The 21,781-nt window shown below is 42.1% G+C and overlaps 1 protein-coding gene across 1 annotated transcript in view; it reads right to left on the bottom strand.

The window, feature by feature from the left end:
* Positions 1-3,491: 3,491 nt before the first annotated feature.
* LOC141003792 (sodium/potassium/calcium exchanger 2-like) overlaps positions 3,492-21,781 on the bottom strand; it is a 38,332-nt gene continuing 20,042 nt past the window's right edge. The window contains exons 4-11 of the mRNA XM_073475257.1: positions 20,565-20,579; positions 15,476-15,526; positions 12,144-12,242; positions 10,162-10,244; positions 4,894-5,028; positions 4,685-4,774; positions 4,122-4,288; positions 3,492-3,741 (exon numbers count right to left, since the gene is read on the bottom strand). Of these exons, the coding sequence (XP_073331358.1) occupies positions 3,492-3,741; positions 4,122-4,288; positions 4,685-4,774; positions 4,894-5,028; positions 10,162-10,244; positions 12,144-12,242; positions 15,476-15,526; positions 20,565-20,579 (890 nt within the window). The remainder of the gene's footprint in view (positions 3,742-4,121; positions 4,289-4,684; positions 4,775-4,893; positions 5,029-10,161; positions 10,245-12,143; positions 12,243-15,475; positions 15,527-20,564; positions 20,580-21,781) is intronic.

Genomic DNA, 21,781 nt, shown 5'->3' with positions numbered 1-21,781 from the left:
ATCTGTATATATGTACACCTTAAATAAATCTTACATTAACACCAAGAAAATAAAACATTTACAGTGCAAGAAATGTTCATCAGTGGTCAACTTCCACGGTCGCCTACCCTGGGAAACCGCAACCACTGCCAAGCTCACATGCTAACCCGGTTTTCCTTTTGGAATTTTTTTTTTCTTCCTATTTGGTCTTTCCCTCTCACCGTTCATGCTCTCACACAAAACACCATGAGAAGTTTGGAGCGATCGGGAAAAAAATGTTGCACACGTGACCGTACAGTAGTGGTGGGAATTCAACCAAAGTTAAGCTGACATCCTCTTTTCCTGTTTAAGCAGTAGTTAGACATTTTGGGAAATATACTAATTCTTTTTTTGCAGAGAATTAGACGAGAACATTGATATCACTCTCACGTCTGGGTGCTGAAAATGAAGCTATCACAAGTAACTTGCTTAACTCAGCATAAGGGCTAGCTTGGCCTGCACGTAACTCGCCATAAAACCACAACTTCTCGTTTTTACACTTTGGTTTTTGCACAGATTAAACAATCACGGCTTTAGAGTTGCTGGTCAGCTAATTCTGTTAACTTCGGACAGAGCCAGGCTAGCTAGTTCCCTGTTTGTTTGGCTCTTGTTAACTACGTACCTGCACTGACACCAAAGTGGCATCCATTTAATCATCTAATTGTCAAGAAAAGTGAAGAATTGCGTTTCCCGAAAATGTCAAACGAGGGGCGAGTCGAAACTAGAGGTGTGATCGTGTCATCAGCGTGTGGGCGCTCTGATCGTAGCGTTCAATTGCATTTGTGCACGGGAGAATTTCTCAATGTACGTGAGTCATCATAGAGGTATTCAACGGGAAGTGTTCCAGCACACATACTGTATGAGAGCACACCACATGTACTGTAACACTTCTTCAACATAGGAGTTTGGTTGATGCCGGGATCACACTTTTCTTCTCCCTGTGCGTTCGCAACGTTTGCCAAATGTCAGAAAACACGGCGTCAGCATCGCTAAATCCCACTGTTGTTGAAGTCGAGGAAGCCGCGCGGTATTTAAAGCCCTCCGTTTTTCGTTCCAGAAGCTCAGCAGACACGCTTACAGTGTGAAGTATGCTAATGAGATGTTGAGTAGTCTAAAAATAAATGCTCTTGTGTTGCGTTTCTTTGCTCAATAATACTATGATACTAAAGGGCCACACATCCTTGTCCTTTTTCCATCCACTGTTACAAAAAGAAAAGAAATAAAAGTGAGTAAAGTACATGTGGTAACCATTTGGTTCTCGCCAAAAAAAAAAAAAAAAAAAGGTGTTTATATTTACAAAGTAAAACCAATAGAGTTCTTGGTGTTCCTTTCTGAATGGATGCATAAAAGTGAACATATATAGTTGGTCTAAGCTCAGCTGTACAGTCAGTGGGTAACCAGCCCAAATTTCCTCGCATGCATTTCTCCTCACACATTCAGAGAATCTATTTACGATTATTTTACAGTTAATTCCTACTAAGCTGCTGTACAGAGGCTGTGTTGAGGTAAAAGCGGGTGTTTTCTGGCCAGCTCTAACAGGAAGGGGGCTTGCGGAGAAGTGGTCGCCCGCTTTTTTTCTTTTCTTTATCTCGCAGGGTTTTTCGGAGCACGTCGGACAGGAAGGACAGCGGGGGACAGACGCATGGGGGTGTGGGTGGGTGAGGGGGGGAGGTTCTCAACGACGACACACACGGTATATTGCTGTTTAATCTGTGATTTCCACATTCTATGTAGCTTAAAGAGAGATCGTGATTATGGTTTTCTATTTCCAGTATAAAACACAGACTGGTGTATATTTCTTTTGCAGTTAGTTGCAAAATACTGGTAGTATAACCTCTTCTAGTCATAGGTAAATATAAGGAATGGTCATTGTGTGATGACTTCAAATGCAGATTGCACACATGCACACAAAAGCACCTTTGATTAGAAAAGAAATTGCACAAGTTTGATAGATATCGTTGACCATACAGGTTGACATTTTTCTACATAGAGACTGAGCAGTGGTTTGCATTAAGAAGTTATGAAACATGTTTGAAAAAGTATACATTTTGGTATACAACTTCTTAAATGTTGGTTGGTATTATTCACCTCCAAGTGTCTATTTTTACATGCAGTTGACTCCTTGAAACTACTAACCCGGGAGTTTGACTAGCCGGTGAGTTGAGCCCAGTTCTACTGTGAACAAAGCACTACACATTGACTAATCTAAATCAACCATGACGCTTAAACACTGTTAAGTTCTCTTCAAATGTATTATTTTGACATTGACTTCATTATGGAACTTTAATGAGCCTAAAGTACTCATGCCTTTTTTTTTTTTTTATTCCAACCAGTGAAAGATATCGAAGGCTAGCATATATTTTGAGAGGCTAATCTTCAGTTAGGCTTTTTTTTCTTTTCCTTGCTTTTGTCAGTCGGTGCGTGTGAAGCATGAAAAGTTCTGTACAATCAGAACGTGGCGTTCAGTGGCAAAAGAAAAAAAAACAAAAAAAAAACAGAGGAGCAGATTGTCAAGATGACTCTACGTTAACTAATACTGCTACAGTACATCTAATGCTACTTCTATATATTTCATGAAAATGAATCCAAAAGTAAAAAAAGAAAGAAAACAAAAAGAAAAAAAAGAGGAATCCTCTGAGGAGAAATTCAGTGGTGAAAAATGACATCCGGCAGGGAAGAGGGGAAGCTTTAAACTCGTCATTCAGACTGAGCACATGATGAATTTGCAAAATAAGAAGTAACAAAGAAGAAGTTCGCCTGCCTGGCTAAGAGTGTTTCATCCCTTGTTGCTCAGGTGCAAAGCCCGCAGGAGAGTCTTTTTCGCTCAATACCTTCTGACAGGAAACACGTTCGGAAACAAAATCTTCATCCACACAGTCTGCCATTTCCTCGTCCTCAGATTCACTCTTGGCGACGGAGTCTCAGTCTCTTGAACTCGTGTGTGTGTGTGTGTGTGTGTGTTCAAATATGCTCACAATTTCAGCTCAGCCACTGCATTTATTATTGAGTTTCATACGGTGCATCTCTTGTTTTGTTCCCCTCCACAGTTCACAGGAGGTCATTCTCCTCAACCTACCAGGTGTAGTCTTGATTCCAGCTCATCTAGTGACACTAATGGCATGCATAATGCTTTTTATATTTGGCTGGTACACCCCCCACCCCCCCCTCACCTGCCAATTAAATCATGAAAATAAATATAAATCCACTCAGGTTAGGCCTACGCTAAACCAGCCAAGCCAAAGTCTTGTTCCCTTGTTGGTTTAACCCCCTCCCCGCCACCACCTGCTTACTGAAAATATAAGTAGATTCCATATTTTTTATATTCCTCTCTTGTCCAGTCCTCCTCATGCATCTTTTATTCCTGGGGTGAAGGATCACAAGGGTCAGGTGAGAGCGATGGCAGACGTAAGGATGGCTGTGTCGGTGGTGATTGTGGTAGTGACGAGGGAGAGGAAGTAGGTCCTCGAAGGTCCTCAGACGGACACCGGACAGGTAATGACCTTGTCCTCCAGCATGACGCTGAGCACCAGGAAGACGAAGTACAGCAGGAACATGATGAAGCCGAGCAGCTTGCTCATGCGCCACTTGCAGGCGGCGATGGAGATGATGACGAAGAGGAGCATGAGGAAGAGGAGCACGATGGCGCAGAAGAGGCCGTTGGAGCTGACTTGCACCGGTTGCATGCCTCTGAATAGGGACCACATGAGCCAGGGGAACGGCAGGCTGCGGACACAGAAACACAAGCTAGTGAGCAACGGGAAGTGAATAAAAAAACATGTCGGAGGAAACAGGGTAGACAAACACAGTCATTTAGCAGTTTATGCTTCATGTAATTAGAATCTTTTTGTCTTTCATCACATTTTTACATCTGTTATGGGGTCACACCAAGCTTAAAACAAGATCCTGGCTACTGAGGATGAAGATAAAAAGAGGGAAATATGTTAATATGTAAGTAACGAAGCATAAATTGTTTTACTTCCATTTTGCTGCTTGATGGACGCTGGACCCAGTAAGCGCTTTCTCAGTTCCCAAATATGAAAAAAATACATATATAAAAATAGCAAGACCCTGCACAAGACTCCAATCATGCTCAGACAGCGTACCCGACGGTAATGTCGAAGATGTTGGAGCCTACGGAGCTGGATACAGCCATATCACCCAGCCCCTTGCGTGCCACAATAACACTGGTGATGAGGTCAGGGATGGAGGTTCCAGCTGCTAATATAGTCAGGCCCATAATCTCCTCTGTAATCCCAATGGTCTCTCCAACCTGCAAAAAAGAAAAAAAGGAAACTAAGCTTAGGGGTAAATAAAACCTAATCTTTTGTTCCGGCTATTTTTAATTTCCTCGTGATGCTCGGGAGGTGATGCAGGTGACAAAACTCCAGCTCTGACAATCTCTTTGTTTTGAATGAGACAGCTGTAATTATTTATGAGTGGGCGGATGACAGAATATGGTTTTATTTTAAATGTCAAGGATGAGAAATGGAGAGAAAAGACGAGTGCGTCTTGCCTTTGTTTTGTTTTGTTTTTTGACAGGGATTATGCATATGTTAGGATTGTATAACGTTCTGGGGACTGCTGTCGTGATCACACGACGCATCATTATTTTTTACAGCGTCACGTCCTAGTGAGTGAACGAACCCTCGATAAAATTTATGTATACCTGGTGAGCCCACCACACCATTAGGTAGGAGAAACACGCGATCCAGCAGATGGCACCCACGAAGGTGACGGGGAAGAACTTCTTTGAAGACTGAAAGACCAAGAATAAGAGAGAGCAATTTGTGAATATCACGAATAAAGAGTCAATACTTATCCAGAGAAAACTGATGACATTCATGTTTTGAGTGGGAAGAACTCAGTCTCACGCACCGTTTTCCTGACGTCAGGCAGCGTTAACCACAGGGGCAGGACGATGGGTATGATTAAGAGGTAGGTGAAACGCTTGCGGTTGGACTCAGGCCAGGACAGGCTCAGAGGCTGGTCCTCCTCCTCCTCATCCTCGGCCTGAGAGGAGACACCGAAAAAAACAGAAAGAGCGTAGGGAGATCAGGGTTGGAAAACGTTTAAACCCGCGCTTAAACATGCTTGTCTATCTTTAGTGTTTGTCCACATGCCATTTAGTATTATCACCTGGTGTTTTATTTACCTGCTGGGTAGGATAAATATGAGGCAAATAGCACACTGAGTTGAGTCATGCTTTCTGCATGTTCCTAAAGTAATGAAGGGAAAAATTCATGACAATCCAAGTGTCTCCTTTAGCTTGATAACTTGTCTCATTGGGACACACCTCTCCATAGCAACTATCCAGAGAGACAGGCAGCACTCTTGCGACACAAGCACTTCAAGAGGAAAAAGGCAGCACAGAGGTCTGCAGAAAATTGATGACAGGACCTTGATGTGCATGTGCCTTTGCTCTGCGGTGACCATAAGACAGAGGAGTGTGATGACTGTGATTTGGGAGATTGCAGCGAGCCTGAAGGGCTCTGCCTCTCCAGTCACCAGGGGCTCATCACTGCTGCCTGCTGATGCCGGCTGCACCGGCAGACCCCCGGGGTCTGATTGGACCTGCCACTGGAATGCCAAGTGAGCCAAAGACTGTCACCTCTCTGCAGATCAGCATCACATAAGCTGTCACTGTCTGAAGATGACACATGCTTACCTGTTCAGCTTTTGTGCTTACTTCTACTTCTTCTAAACTTTAATGGTACAACAACAAACCCTTCTGAGAGTGGAAAGATGTCTCGGGTCCCTTTGTTTCCAATTATACAACATGCTACAGAGCCGTGGGGACCTGCAAACAACAGGTCCACACATGCAGACCTCAGCAGAACTCACTGATGACCTAGAATTTGTCTCTTGCCCTTTTGAGAGTAATGTTAGCCGAGGTGTAAAAACTACAAGCAGCAAAAGGGTGCAAAAGACATAGACTGGGACAAAAGACATACAGCAAGGCAGATGTTGGTAACAGCTGTTGCTCAGTAAACAATCATTTTGTCAAGAAAATCATTTAAGTCTCAACAGCCTCAATCACATTAGTTAGGCATGCTCAGAAAGCGAAGCAGGAATCTTTAAAGCTGGCTATTGCACAAATCATGAATCATATGGAGCCTATCCTGCTGTGACAGCTACTGCTGTTGAGTATTGCCTGGTAACCTTGGTAATCAGAGCTGCCAAACAAAAGGCAGCGCTTGCATCACTTACACTCAGCATTCTGATTTCTCCTCCTCTCCATATCCAGATGGCTGCATTGTTTTCTGTTTAAAAGGCCTAAAACCAAAAACCTGAGGCTTTCAGGGGATCAATTCTTAACCACTGCTTTTTATAGATGCGAAGACGTGAGCGGCAAAAGGAAGTGCTTCTTCTCATGTTCTGACAGACAACACAGCATTATATTGCATTGCAGTTTGCCCCTGAGCTCTTTCACGGATATGTTGACTGCATGTAGGTGACTATTTCTGGCTGACACTGCGCACTACGGGCCTGTCACTTGTCTATTTATGATGTGCTTTACTTGCTTTCTCTGCAAAAGTATCCCATAGAGCCGGTGCTCCCTTCTCTGAGATGGTTTCCAAATGCCATCCCCTTGGGGGCCTTTCCTGCCCTGTGGTGCCTCAGTTGGCAACACTGCCAACTCCGAGCTTAAAGGCACTGACTTTTACCAGGCACCACAGAGCTGCGAGGGGAGGCGTGACATTTGCTATTTTTTTCTTCCCTGAGGGAAGTGTGTGTGCTGACACCTGGTGTGAGGCTAGGCATACACTTCCTTTTTTGTGGTCGCACACATACTGTAAGCAAGGCTGCGATGAAGGCTGCATCCTGATGCATTTGTTGATCAAAACTGTTAAAGGTGCTATATGTAAGAATTGGCCACCTGTTGATTCATACTCCAAACAAATAGGGGGCAGCATATCACCAGAGTAACAACTAGCTGCTGCTTACTCCAGTTGGCTAGTTAGCTCAGTTTGTCGTGAAGCTAGAGGCCCAGCTGACTCAAGTATGTCCGCACTCTGAGCTTACATCACTAGCACTGGAGCCTTGGACTGCTGGGGCTAGCTGGTTAGCATGCTAATGAGAAGTCTCTGCTCTGACGTAACTTCAAAAATATTATATCTTAACATTCTGTTGATTCTTTTAGTTAATTTCAGATGTAATGTGTTCTGATTATACATCCATAACGTAGCAAGTAGCAAGTGTTAGCTTGTTAGCTCAGTTAGCCATGCAGCTAGCTGGCGAAGTGTTGGTGTTTACACCACTAGCACAGGAGCTCTGGACCGCTGGGAGAAAGGTTTTCAGGCTTGGGGCTAGCTGGTTAGCATGCTAACTTCAGTCTCTGCAATATAGCACATAGCAGTCTTTGCCAATCTTTTTTTTTGTCACATTCTGTCTTATATTTGGTGTCACATTCGTTATTATTTTAGTTAATTTAATGTTTTCAACTAAAATTCTTACATATTGCACCTTTAACTTATTGGCTGTACGTTCTGTAACCATGCTTTCATCATATGGAAGTGGAAGAAAACCTTAAATGTATCATTTGCTTTTTGTACACATTTTCTTACCCCTTATTCTAATATTTTTCTTCAAAGACTCATTTATTTTAGCTGAATATTAAAAGTGTCATGGCATGAATATCAGCATCTGCTGTCTGGATATTTTGGATTTGGACGCACCATCTGGACATTAAATACTCATACTGATTAGCAAAAAAGAAAAGCAAACAGAACCAAATCCGACGTCACTTCCATCCTGAAACCCATGATAAACCCATGATACACTTTTTTTTTTTCCTGAAATCGTTTTAGTTGTGATAGAGGAGGTAGGATGAGTCATAAATTACCGTCGGTTATGATTTTCTATAGTTTCCCAGTATGTTATCTAAAGAAGTGATTACAGGAGCTTTACGCTTCCTCATAAATATTCAAATTGTGTGCTGAAAGTGGAAAATCCTGAATACATTTGTGCAGAAAGACAATTCGCTCTGAGTCATACCCTTCATTTATCTTTACAAGACGCCAAGACGCATTATAAAATTAGAACCAGATGAATGTTCACCACGCTCATCCAATATTGCTTTTATGAAAAATAAACCCGTTAACTTCGGCTGTTTTGGGGGAAATATTACAGCATATGATAATTTCTGTCAGCACAGCTCTCAAGGGTTTTAACAACAGAAAAGGGATGCAGGAAATCTTGTACCTTAACTATCTCCTTATTCCCAAATCTTGGTTACACAGGCAACCGGGAGGAATTGAACAATATGGGGGTCTCTGGCATCACATGAAGGTGTGAGTTGTTTCCAGCTACATCCTAGGCAGGCTTAGGCATGCCAATAAACGTCCAGCTCTTCCAAGATTCAGTGAATCACCTGAGAAAAGTTGTTTCTGTATTCCATCTATGAGTTTTTCTGCCCTCACCTCAAAAAGTTTTGCGGTGAGTCTAAAATTGTCTTAAGTAGGCTGCGTTGCTACTATTTTTTAGATGCACAATATTTTCAGCTTCAGGCCAGCGATGACAGTTTCATCAGTAAAGACTATTATTAACCCAGGAGTGAGAGATCAATCTGAAAACAACTCGGCGCAGTGAGACAGATCAATACACACACGGTCATGTTGCTCATCTTTAGCAGTTTCTTGTGCAGTCTATTCTGAGAACCTCCCTTATGCTTCCACGCCAGTCTGTATTGTCTGGATCTTAGCCAGCAGGCATGCTTGTATGTTAAATTTCTACTATATCTATTCGTTGCAGAAGGATAATTTTATTTTTTTTCAAGAATCGGCACCAGCATATTTAAAGACTGGACTGTGACTCAAATGGGGATATGTGCAAGATTAAAATCCCTATAGTTTTGTGGAGACCTTTGTATGCAAAGCTACTGGTCATATTACAGTGTATTTGCAAAGCCTTTTACAAATCCTTGCAATACAAGATCAGTTGAAAAAAAAAATAGATTAATATAAAGGTTAGTGGCTTGAATCAAGATATACCACATCAGATTAACCCAGAGTACAGCCTATGGAATTGATTTCAGGCCTTGTGATAAAGAATATTAGGAATCCATGCATGTGTAGAGCGGAGATTTGAAAACAATAACGTAAGAGAAAAATCATTTTGATGACAAAACTAAAGAAACAGAAGGAAAATTAAACAAATGGCTTATTTAAAGTTATAATCCTCAAGATCTCAACCATATTGAACCCCCAATTTCCATACTGTTTACGGCCAACTCTCTGTTATAGCCTTTAAATGTATTTACACACTTCACTGATTAATAGATTAATCGTAAAGATAATTGATAAGGAAATAATCATTAGTTGCTATCCTAAATCGCTTGAGTCTTCTTCTGTTGTATTTCTGGATATTTACAGATTAATCTGTGTGTATTTTACACCAAAACTAAATATTTCCACCTCTAAGACCGAGTCGTATGTACAAGTTTTTGCTGTGTGATAAAAGTGTTAGCAGGGTTCTGTCTGTCTCGGGGTTACTCTTTCTCACAGCAATAAAACGAGTGAGAATCCAGCAGGGTGACCGTCACGCCCATCTCCTCTGCCTGCTTCCTTCTTAGTGTGCGACTTTGACTCGCTGCCCTCCTGCCCCAGGACCGTCTGCTGGCCCGGCGGGTCGCTGCGCCCTACGGCCATCCCTCACGCCAGTACGACTGCTGCAGGTGCCATTCTGGGGCTCTGTGCCCGGCCGTACGTCAAAGACTGTGCGCGCTCGTGTGTGTGTGTGTGTGTGTGTGTGTGTGTGTGTGTTGAGGCATGTGTGTGAGTGTGTTCATTTCGAGCACCAGCGGCGGGGAGCAGCAGGTGAGTGAGGAGTGTGATTACAGAACTCAGTGGGAGGAGGCGGGTCTTTGGCAGGTCTGGCTGAAGATGGAGGAACTCGCCCGGGTGCATGCTGGGAAATTACCAGCAGTAGTGACCTGTGCCATAGTCAGTGCAACCTTTGCATCAATCACACTCAAGGTGGAACACAGACACAGATGAAAGGCATAAAATATTCATAAATGTCTCTCTGACTTTGATATCTGTCACTCAGCTGCGTCGCCTTTTCATAACACGACCCAGTTAGTCGGCGTGTGGAAGGAGTCGGTATGAACTACAGGTCTTTTGTGTTTGTGCCGTGACTTCTTACCGTTTCCCCCTCTTGGCCTGCCGTGCCATTCATGGGTGGTGTCACTTCCACTTCCACGCTGGAGCTGTTAGGAAGGTTCTTATCTGTGGGAGAGTTTGAAGAATAATTAGAGTGAAAAGCTTTTAGAGGAAGGAAAGCTGTCAGTGCCTCAGATACACATGATAGTGTGAGCTGTCATGACGGGCAGAAGGGTGGGAGACAGCACCTCAGCACTGTGGAGCAGTTAAACCTTTGAATCGTATCAAAATACTTTTACTCCATTACATCTCAGAGGGAAATATTGTACTCTTTACTCCACTACATTCATTTGAGTAAGTATACATTTATACATCCATGCTTTTACTCAAGTAAGGTTTTAAAATGAGTTATTAATACGTTTGTATCTTAAAAATAATAGAGCTTGAATTTCGTTTCAAGCTACATAGTGTCCCTTTAATAAGTGAACTATATATCAACCAATTGACTAATCGTCCTGTTTATACTTTCAAACATCTGCTTTACTGTTTCATCGTGTTCACTTACAGCAGTCTCAGGAGTCCTGTTTAGTTACTGCTGGTGAAAACACGTTTCCCGTAATGCCGCTTCATAATAAAAGCTTTTATATTACTAAATAATGGGGGGCTTTTATTGTATTTTATTGTATTATAAGAAATTAAACGTGTTTGTAGCTGAATTAGCGGAGCCACTTTATTGTGATAAAGCTAATCTCAGTGTCTTTTAATGACGCTTCAGGTCAATTAAAAAAATCTGTTAACAGTAACGTTCGCAGTTTGTGTTAAGATGGAAAACAGTTACGAAAGTGACGTAAACCTCATTCGGAGACACACTCTAAATATTAACCGCGGTTCATTTAAGTATCACTCTGTGCGCAAACGAGTATGTGCATGACTGAGGCTGTGTTTGTCATCTCTCATCATACACTGGTGGCTGATATGATTCCATTTCATTTGAGACCAGACTTACTTAACAGCCCTTATTAAAACACAAAGAGCCAAGAGCCATGTAATCAGATGATAAAACTATAATTGCGGTGGAAATTGCTTTAATCCGAGTGTGGTTGTGACAATTAGAAAGATTCTTAGATGGATAATGTGACTTGAAACCACCGTCGTCCACCACATGACCTCACTCCTTCGCCGAGATGCTGAGATATTACAGATAAAGATGGGATATGAATCTAATCATACACTTAACTGTACTGACGGTGAATCCTCTTTCACTACGGACTGATTTTATGATATGTGAGGCCAGAAAAGTCATGCCTTTTGATTAAGATGGTAATATGTTAATGCGGCGCTGTTAGCATAATTTTGCCTTGTTGATACACATCTGCCTCGCTTTGATTCTGCTGCTCTGACTGCATTGTGGCCATGAAAGTGTCTCCTCTGGCCTCCTGTTTATCCTTTGGTCCGGCGCTCTTTGAAGTGAAAAACACACATGAATTACACTTGGCAGTGACTCTGATTGATTTAAATACTGCTTGAAGACAACACTCGCAATCAATTTGGCAGTTCTTGATAATGTCATGCTTGTTTAACATCGGATGTGATGCTCATTAACTATTTCAGTGGGCAATCCTAATGACTAATATGAGGAATATTAAGCTGGGTCATGCCTATTTGTGAAGTTTTAGCGACAGGAAGCTGATGTTTGTGGGTAATAAGTTGATATTAAATCAAATTAATAGTTTGACATTTTGGGAAATATGCTTTTTTTGTTTTCTTCACGAGAAGAGTGATACCTCTCTATCATATTTATAGGGTAAACTTGAAGCTATACTTTTGTCACCCTTGGATAGATCCAGGCTAACTGTTTCCCCCTTTTTCCAGCTATTATGCTAAGCTAAGCTAACCAGCTGCTGGTGGTAGCTTCATATTTAACATACAGACATGTGTGGTATCAATCTTTGCATCTAACTCAACAGCAAGAAACCAATATTCACCCAAAATGTCACATCTATGTAATGTCAAAGAGCATTTTACCTGAGCGGCTTGCCACTCCATTGGCCTTCTCACTGTCCTCCACTTGGCATTTCTTTTTAGCGATCTTGTGAAGGATGGACGCCTTCTCTCGAAATTTACCTGCAACAGAATGGCCACAGTGGTTAAACGTAGAACAGAGAGCTGCAGCGTCTTCAAACCCTCTCGGCCTCATCCCAGTAAGAGCTCCTTCGCTGTCACCTCTGACCCCAGATGGGTCGCATTTCAGAAGCACAGTGCGCACAGGGTGGAGGCTTTACACAAAACTGCCGTTCCAACAACATCGAGGGTCAATATGACGTAGCATATCATATACTGATGATCTTGCAATGTCCTGGTCCTTGGTGGAGGCAAAGGCAGCAGGGAGGGAATCTCTTGTGAAGAGATCTGCCTTCTGGAGGTCAGATCCACTCCTGTTCTCGCTCAGTTCTCATATCAGGTCAGAAACTCACAAGAGATGTCAGCAGGGAACTAAAAGCAAACGAAAAGGCTGAGCAGCATCACGGCATAATAACAAATGTATTAAGGTTAATACATGTATTAGGTTAAAGACATTAAAGACATCGTCTTAGGAAGGAGCTGATTTCATTGTAATCATAGCCCTTTCTTTTGTTTTTAGGTACAGTAGCTGAGTGGATATCCTCAGAGAAACACAAGAAACGTAGCCTGTAAGAGACATCTGCTAATTAGAGAATTTAATAAACAGCCTATTTAAAAATCACTGATGCTGACGAGAGAATTATTTGCTGATAACATTTATCGATTAAATAACTCCACTCGTACTGAAAGTGCGATGCTGTGACGCAGTGGACTGATCTGACGCCAGTCATCAATTGAACAACATGACCTTGTGGCTTACATAAGCAGCACGCCCTCTTGAAATTACAAATAAAGGCTCCATCAATGCGATCCTGCCCACAAATGTTGATGGCTGGCGGAACAATGACTTTCAACGAAATCCCCACAGTTTGAAAATCCCCCAACGACACACACACAAACAACAATACAGAAGATATATGAGTACAAATGCATAAAAGCAGTGCAGGTTTTTATGTTCCCATGTTATACAAATTAGGTTTTTAATATTTGATGGCTATGCAGGCTGGGCATAGTCAGCAGTCATAAGCAAAAACTGTGTTGTGAGGTATTTTGTCTCGTCTGTCATGTTCTTTTGGTGTAAAACCTCTCGTGCATCATTAACCTCCGTGCTGCTGTATCCATATCTAATTTCACGGGCTTCCTGTGCGTGTCAGGTTTTTGCATGCATGCGACTCCCAATCAGCCTGTTGCAATCAATGCAAACGATTTTTTCTTTTTCATTTTATGAGCGCACGGCTGATTTGTCAGTGCTTGACACAGTGACGTGTTGGTACCTACTCCACCCAACCATGCCAACACTGTCTGTGACCTTCTGGCGAAAATCATTAACCACCCCAAGTCACCGCCGGCCTTCCTCCTCTATCTCACTCAACATCCCCCCCCCCTGTTTTTCACACTCATCTGTCGTTGGCAAACACCATCGTCCTCTCACTTTGTCTTTTCATTGTTTGGCAACGCACCGCCCCTCCCCGCCTCTCTTCCTTTCAGACACACACATGCACACACATACACGCATACTGTACATTTTCACAAGACGGCGTCACACATTCCACTGCCTTGACATCACTCACCTTGGGCGGGTGTTATCAGTGGGTTGTGTGTGGCATCGACAGTTCTTGTTTCTACAAATGTGGGTGCGTGATCATTGTCTCTGCTTGGGTCGGCCTGTACAAGCAGCAGGGTGTGGCTTAGCTGCTGTGGGTTTTCTAAGGAAATTCTTAAATGTCAAGAAGAAAACTCTGGCATGATATGTCATTACAAGGTGGGAAAGTATTTCCACTAAGATCTAGAAAGGCAGGTGCTTCAGACGCCTTCTTTTCATGCCTTTTTCAGCTGATTATACAAAACATAACTGCCACAGAACCTACTTTCAACCTAAATGCAGACACTGCACACTGTTTTTGGATAATTCGAGTGGATAATGCGAGTGGAAAATGCAATATCTACAAATAAAACATATTTTAGATCATTTACAGTCCATGGCTAGAAGAATTACTGTGTGGTATCTGTCTGTCTGTCCATGAATATAAATAATGTATATTACATATGCTTAAACGTGATTTAAAAGGTGGATTAATAACACTGAATTTCCCTATTGGGCCGTGCAGCTAGCGGTTTGGACTTTTTTTTTTTAATTATTATTATTTCAACAAAAATTTTTAAATATAGCCCCTTTAACTCATTCTCAACAATGGGAGCTTCATTCTGCTTTATCTCAGAGGACAAACAAAGAAGAAACCTTAGAGCTCCTTCAAGGTGACATGAATAAATGTGAGCAAGAGGCAAATTCCTTATGTTTACACAGAAGCTTCAAAATTAAAAACTTTCTTGACTACATGGCCGTCTATTCAGTCCGTGAAGTGAGGAAAAAATGTTTCCTGGAAGGTCCGTTTGAGGTGCACACATTGTCAGAACCACCCAATTTGCATAATGATGAAGCAACTGCAGAATAGAAGAATAACCAGCCCTTCCCTAGATGATGTTACACAGCCGCTTATTTCCCCTGTCAGCCCTGGCTGTTACGAAACCACCCAGTGGATGAGTCACTCCAGTTTGCGGGATTCAGCAACGTACGCCTTACGCGTCTGCACCCGCTGCTGGTGCGAGTGGAACCTCCGAGTGAGCTCTGAGGCATGGATGATGTATTTCTCAGCGACGCAGATGGGTAACAGGGCCAAAGAAAAGAGAAAGGAAAAAAAGAAGACTCTTGTGCCTTGTGTTTTCTGAGTGTGGGGCATGGGATGGTATGCTGTGCATTTGTGTGTGGTTTTACCAGCCTGCATAATTATACATGTCTTATACTTTGACAAAGTATCCAAAGAAGAAGAAAAGGTTTCTGACAGAATCAAATATAAGCAACACTTTTTCTAGATTTTTTTTTTTAAATATAATGTTAATAAATAGAATAAAAATCCATAGAAACACTACACACAGTAACACACAATATGTATGTACATATTTTGTGAGAAGAAATAAAAAAATAAATAAGCCAAAAATAAAAATGACAATAAAAAGTAAATAAGAAAAATGGCATGTCTACCATGATTTGCACTTATGTCAGTGAAATCTCAGAGAGGTTGTCGAACTGAAAAGCCAAAAAATTGTGCGAACTGTATGTCACAAGCAAACAAAAAAATGGGGTTGGGGGTGTCGTTTCATGATCAAGATGGAGGAAAAAAAACAAGACGGATGAGAGAAGCTGACTCAAAGAATCAAGTGAAAACTTTCGGGCTTACCTTCCTCAGTCATTGAGTGATAATATTTTAGTTTCCCATAAGTCCCAAGCTCTACAACATCACAGCAAAAGACAAGGGTAAGGCAACGAACACACAGAGAAAAGGAAAAGAGTGAACATGACAGAACAAGACAGGTCCGCTGGGTCTACATCACATACTGTACAAACACTCACACGGGCACACGGAGCGACATACAGGAAGTCTCTCAGAGTCATCACTGCATAAGTGCAAAACAAAACGGCAAGGCCGGACTTCAAAATAAAATACATTAAAGTATTACAGTAACTCATCTGATAAAGGGCCTGCTAATGGCACAGGTTAGAGGGCTATTAGAGAGGAGATTCAAGATTTAGGAAGGGGGAGGGAGCAGTCAATAGACTTGAAAGAAATAATAAGAGGTTCAGACAAAGATATATTAAAAACAAAGAGAGCAGGAAAGTCAGAAGAGAATTTACTGGGTCAACATGCAACAAAAAGATGAGTCCTCCTCTCCTCTGCACGCAAGCTTATTCAAAGGCTTCATGACTCAGCGTTTTATTTCCACAATGAACCCCGAACAATTAATTTGATTCCCTTACTGTAGCAGTTCTTGGTGCTACAGCAAATAGACGGTCAGCACATCTGCATGATGAATTAGCTGGGAATTCGAACCTGAATGTGAAGCAGCAGAACAGAAGACACCCGGGCCACGAGGCTCTGCCTCCCACGCTGCACTTTGTCTCGGAAATAAGCTTGAAGTTCGGGGGTTGTTTAGTATTTAGCCTGGCTCTGTCCAATTTTCTCCATCAATAGCTTTTGGCCAGATACTAGCAGAGCTGCTGCGAATATGATCGTGTTGCAGTGTACTGATGTCTACAGCGAAATAATCCAAACTGACGGTATTTTCTCATTTGTACAGAGGTAAAGTAAAAAATACATGCCTACTCAAAAAGGCCGGCTCACCCAAATTACAAAAAATATACATATTTATACTGTATATTTTTCCATTTAGCTCTATGAAGTAATCGTACGTCCGTGCAATATGGCAAATCAAAACTAAAAGGGATAAAATTCTTGGTAACTTCCTGTTTACCTGCATTCTCCTGTGTCAAACTGCTATTAGGCCAGCTCATCAAGATGAATAATGTCGATGATGGAGTACCAAGAGAGTTTTATCTTTGCATTATGCACACTGGGCTTGGAACAAACAACAAACACTGCCTTCATACCAAATGTTCAAAACATGTGGTATGAAGAACTGGAATATCTTAAAAAGTCAAGCTCAAAAGTCATATTTTATAGTGCTATATTTGAAAGGTGTAGATGATTTTTTTTTACATGACTTTGTGTAAGAACTCTACACTGACATGTTGGCCAGTCCTCTTCTGTAAAAGGGATAATTTAAGTCAATAGACTTTCTGGCTAAACGAATGTCAAGTAGTGTTATTTGTCATTCGGGTACACTGACCCATTAAGTCTCTTCACAAGCACAGGTTTCTGATTTTGTAAGGTGTAGTAGGTGTACAGCACTGTATAACCCACACCCACATGCACTCACACTAATATCCAACTCTGCCCAACAGTAGGCGACCACTCCACTCACATGTGAGAGGATTATGGTGCGAATCTCATGCCAAATGTGAGACTTGGCAGCCCTGAAAAACACAATCTAACGAGATGAAAACACATCCTACTGCAGAGTGTCTTGCTCATCTGCTGCACTCCCAGACAAGTGCCTCAATCCCATATGATTAGGCGATTTAGGTTTGAAGCGCACTATCACTGTAAGGCCTGCCTCTAACTCAGGCCGGCCTGAGGGCAATTAACCCACCACACAATCACTTGCCCGCACAGTTGTCTGTTTGCCCTCTGCAACCAGAGAGAGAGGGAGGCTTGTTGTTGTTTACCAGGGGCCCTCTTGTCCTTGTGGTGTGACCTCTAAACCTCTGGTGAGCTGTGTGCTAAAGTGTGTGTATGAGTGTGTGTTTGTGTGTGTGTTTGTGTATGCCGGCTCTGTCTGCTGGGGGTTGGGGTGTCAGGGAAATTCACAGTCTGTGCTGAAGCAAAAAGGCTTTTAACATTGATTCTTTCACCCACCCAGCGCAGGGTGAGCTCAGAGGGCACGGGAGGGGGTGTGACATGTGTGTGCATGTATGTGTGTGTGTGTGTGTTGGTGGTGGTGTTGGAGGGATGATGGGTTGATAGGTGGTGGTTGGCTGGTCACAGTTACATAACAAACTGGAGTTACGACTATCTATCAAAACAAAATTAAGGGGTTGTCCCTATGATCATTTAAATATATAGCAATCTATTCCAACCTCATCCCTTGTTCTTTGCTTACTGTTATTAGCACATGTAATGTCATTTACGTGATGATCATGTAATTAATGTAATTATTTAAATCATGGTTAGGGTTAGGGTTATTTTCTAATACCTTACCAAGTAGCCTAGTTATAGTGCCTAAACCTGACCAAGGTTATAGTTGTCTAAACCTAACCAAATAGGAGTTGTTGTGCCTGAACCTAACCGAGTAGTTTGTGTGCCTAAGCCTTACCTAGTAGTCTAGTTATGGTGCCTAAACCAAACCAAAATGCTCTTTTTCTAAACCTAACCAAGTAGTTTATGTTACCTAAACTTGTTTGTGCTTAAACTAAACACTAAATATTTACCTAAACCTAACCAAATAGAAGTTTTTGTGCCTAAACCTTACGTAGTAGTCTAGTTATGGTGCCTAAACCAAACCAAAATGATCTCTTTCTAGACCTAACCATGTAGTTTTGTGTAACTAAACCTAGCCAAATAGACATTTTTGTGCTTAAACCTAACCAAGTAGTTTGTGTGCCTGAACTCAACCAAAACTGACCGTTGAACAATGAAAAAAACAATGAATATGCCTGCATATCACCTATTTTTCTGAGTATTAAAAGTAAACATATGAAAAATAGATTGGCGTGCTTTAACAATATATGAAGGTATTTCCCTAATGTTTCACTACGTTGCAAAAAGAGTATATTACTTCTGAATTTTCTCTATATACACGAAGGTGCTTACATTTCAAGCATATGCCTGAATGATCTTGATGTTGGTGTTATAGGCTATGTCATTTTTTGAATAGAATAAACCACTGCAGAATGTCAGTATGATATATCTGCATTAATGGAAAATATATTTCCGTTGCACAAGGGGTGGGAGGTCAGTTACAGTGAGTGCATTATTGAACCATGTGATCAATGGGGCCCTGGGTCACCACACAGACAGTAGGGCTGGCAGGGGGGTTGCCTGGTTGAATGGATTTCCTTCTCACACTAAATGGCTGGTCAAATAGTGGAAAGTAATAGCATAGTAATAATTCATAATTCATGATTTAGATTTCCTTTTCCACGATTGTTTACTCTTTTGCACATCCATTTAGTCCTGTTTGGGTATGAATAACACCCTCACAAAAATATGTACACACATAAACCTCATTTGCTGCCCTTTGGCTGATTTCCCTACATGTCTGCATCGACACCTTCAAATCAAACCGTGCGACACGTCCTCCTCTGTCTCACCAGTTCACCCAATAAGCGTACTGTCCTGCCAACACTGGTGTTAGCCAAACGACCTTGTCCTCTCTGTGCTCAGCCTGTGGAGGACTTTGGTACGACGTCTGCTCAATAAAAATGGCCTAACATCAACAAAGATGTCCAAGGCCACATTGGCATTGTGAGCGATCTTTCCAGTCCATCTCAGTGAGATAATGATCTGCACGCAAGCATCAGATGAGGTCTGTGCCGCCGTAGTTATAGTACTGCACTGCATCATCACAGAGCAGTGATGAAAACACGGCTGCATTGTTAATTCCAATTTAGTTAGGATTTCTGTTGCAAATGTATGAATTTCATAGACTTACCACTTCTATATGGACTGTGGTTATATGCAAGCGCCCATATTCCTCCATAGTGAGGTCAACGTCAGCTATGGATATGCACGGACTCACCGCCGGAGTTCAGATCTCGGGGTGATAAATCTTATTGAAGGGTTTGAGCCAAAGGCATGCACGCAGCCTGAATTCTGAGTGCTGTTTTGGGAGGCTTGTTTCAGCCATCCACTGAGAGCTCAGGCAGCGGAGTGAGAGCCACTCTGCCCTTATCCCTCCCCATCTCTCTTTGTAGTTCAATATTTGATGCCACTCCTAAGTGATATTGTTTGTAGCTCCACACTGATGGAAAAAGAGATGCGGGCACTTGTGCCTGGAACTTACTGTACCAGACTGTTACGATGTTCTGTCCAAAAGAAAAAAAAAACAAAAAAAACATGCAGGATTAAAGGTCTATTATTAAACTGAAGCACATTCGCGATAACAAGTACAAGAGAGCTGTTGTTCTTGAACATAATTTGGATGCTCAATACACTGTATCTCTCAAAGAGCATGCGAATACTTAAATCCATAATAGTTTGGTGGGAACAGCTAATTGTAAAAGGCTGTAGCGGGAAACTAATTTTAGTCCAATGCCATTAATCGCTCTGTCAAGCTCTTATTGACTCTGAACTCTGACACAGGGCATGTGCGGGGGACTGAGAAAGCATCTGGCAGCTTTTCTCCATCTGCCCAATACACAAAATCATGAACTAAGCACAACGTTGTCAAGTCGAGAGACCTAGGACGCCGTGCTCCGTCTTCCTCCGACACCTCTGGGATGCTTAGCTAAAATGTCTGCAGGGTAAAGGACCTTCACATACAAGGAGCTGGAGGACAAGACGGACAGGAAAAACCCAAATCAAATCTCCTTTTGGGCTTCTGCCTGTCTCACATGGAGCGACAAAACAAAGCTAGAACTAAAAGGAGGTCATAAGAGGAGAGAGAGGATTAGGGACAATGGGGAAAACAATGCAGAAATGGTTACAGAGGGTTTCCAGGGAGAATACATCCACAGAAGAGAATGAGATATTTGAAGAAGAGAGTCTGCAGGGATGGACAGTACAGAATTGACATACAGTAACAGCAGCACTTGGGGAATGTATAGGAGACACGTCGGGCAAGAAAGTTGTCTCCGGGCTGTTGGAATGAGAACAAACAGATTTTTTTTTTGGAGGAGGGGGGGATACAGAAATTAGAGGAGTAACTCACCAGAGTCAGCAAATTCTGAGGGGACAGTAGAGGAAAGAGAGATAGGAAGACAGAAACAGAGACAAGATAAATCCAGGTGATATTTAGTGCGATAGCCCACATTAAATCATTGATAGGTAGTATTCCAAGATGAGAACAGCCCATTATATTGTGCTAGTAGAGTAACAAAAAGACTTGCACGTTAAATAATTTGATATTTTGGGAAGCTTTTTGCTTTCTTGCCCAGAGCCAGATGAGATTGACACCACACGTGTGTGTCTGCTGTTTCCCCCTTGCTTCCATTCCTTATGCTTAGCTAAGCTAAGCGCTACCTAACTCTAGCTTCATATTTAATAGATAAATATGAGAGTGGTGTCAGTTTTTCTCATCAATCTCTCAGCAAGAAAGCGAAAAGATGCATTTCCCGAAATGTCGAACTCTTCCTTTAAGAGAGCCACACAGGCACAGACAAAACCCTCAGACACCTACAAACATTAACCAAGGTTTTTCCTTAAAAGCCTGCCAAGACTTTATGTTGTCGTGAAGGAAATCTGGCCTTGATCTTGACAAAGTGTAAAGATGATGTAGCAGAGTAATACTTTAATTTAAATCTGTTTGGTCGGCCACAATGCAGATCAAATACTGTAGGAGGACAGTCACAATTTTAAAGCCATGAAAAACTCTCACACAAACACATACACATACAAACACACACATATACAAACACACAGACACACACACACCTCTAGCTACCCCCACTCTAAAAGTCTAACAAGAGAAACGTAACCTTTTCCCAGCACTAGCAAAACAACCTCAGACTTTCCTTCGGCACGGAAGTGCAGACGACTTTATTTTGAGAAATATCTATGAAAAATGTATGGATGGAGTCCTGCCAGCTCCCCCTCGGCCCCGCTGAGCTACACTTAAAGACTAAGAGCACACAAGGACAGGCAGCACAGGCTCCGTCTTTGATGAGTGCACCTTTTCGCCTCTTGCAACGCTACCAGCTCGCCAACAAAATGCTCCTTTGCATTAATGATATCAGTAAATGTGCACGGAAGACTCGTCTCCGAACGGGGTCCTTACGGTAATGGATCGATGATATTATTTAACACACTCAGACAAACGAGGCATGTGATGAGTGGATTTTAATATGTACCGACCGATATCATTGTTACATGTTCACTGGGGCCTGTGAAAACTTCCAACGTGTTAAGATGGAAATTTCGAAGTAATAT

Source organism: Pagrus major, chromosome 10 (genome assembly GCF_040436345.1).
Source record: "Pagrus major chromosome 10, Pma_NU_1.0".
In the NCBI taxonomy this organism is placed as follows: domain Eukaryota; kingdom Metazoa; phylum Chordata; class Actinopteri; order Spariformes; family Sparidae; genus Pagrus; species Pagrus major.
The sequence above is the reverse complement of the archived record's forward strand: the minus strand, read 5'-3'. Positions and strand labels throughout refer to the sequence as shown.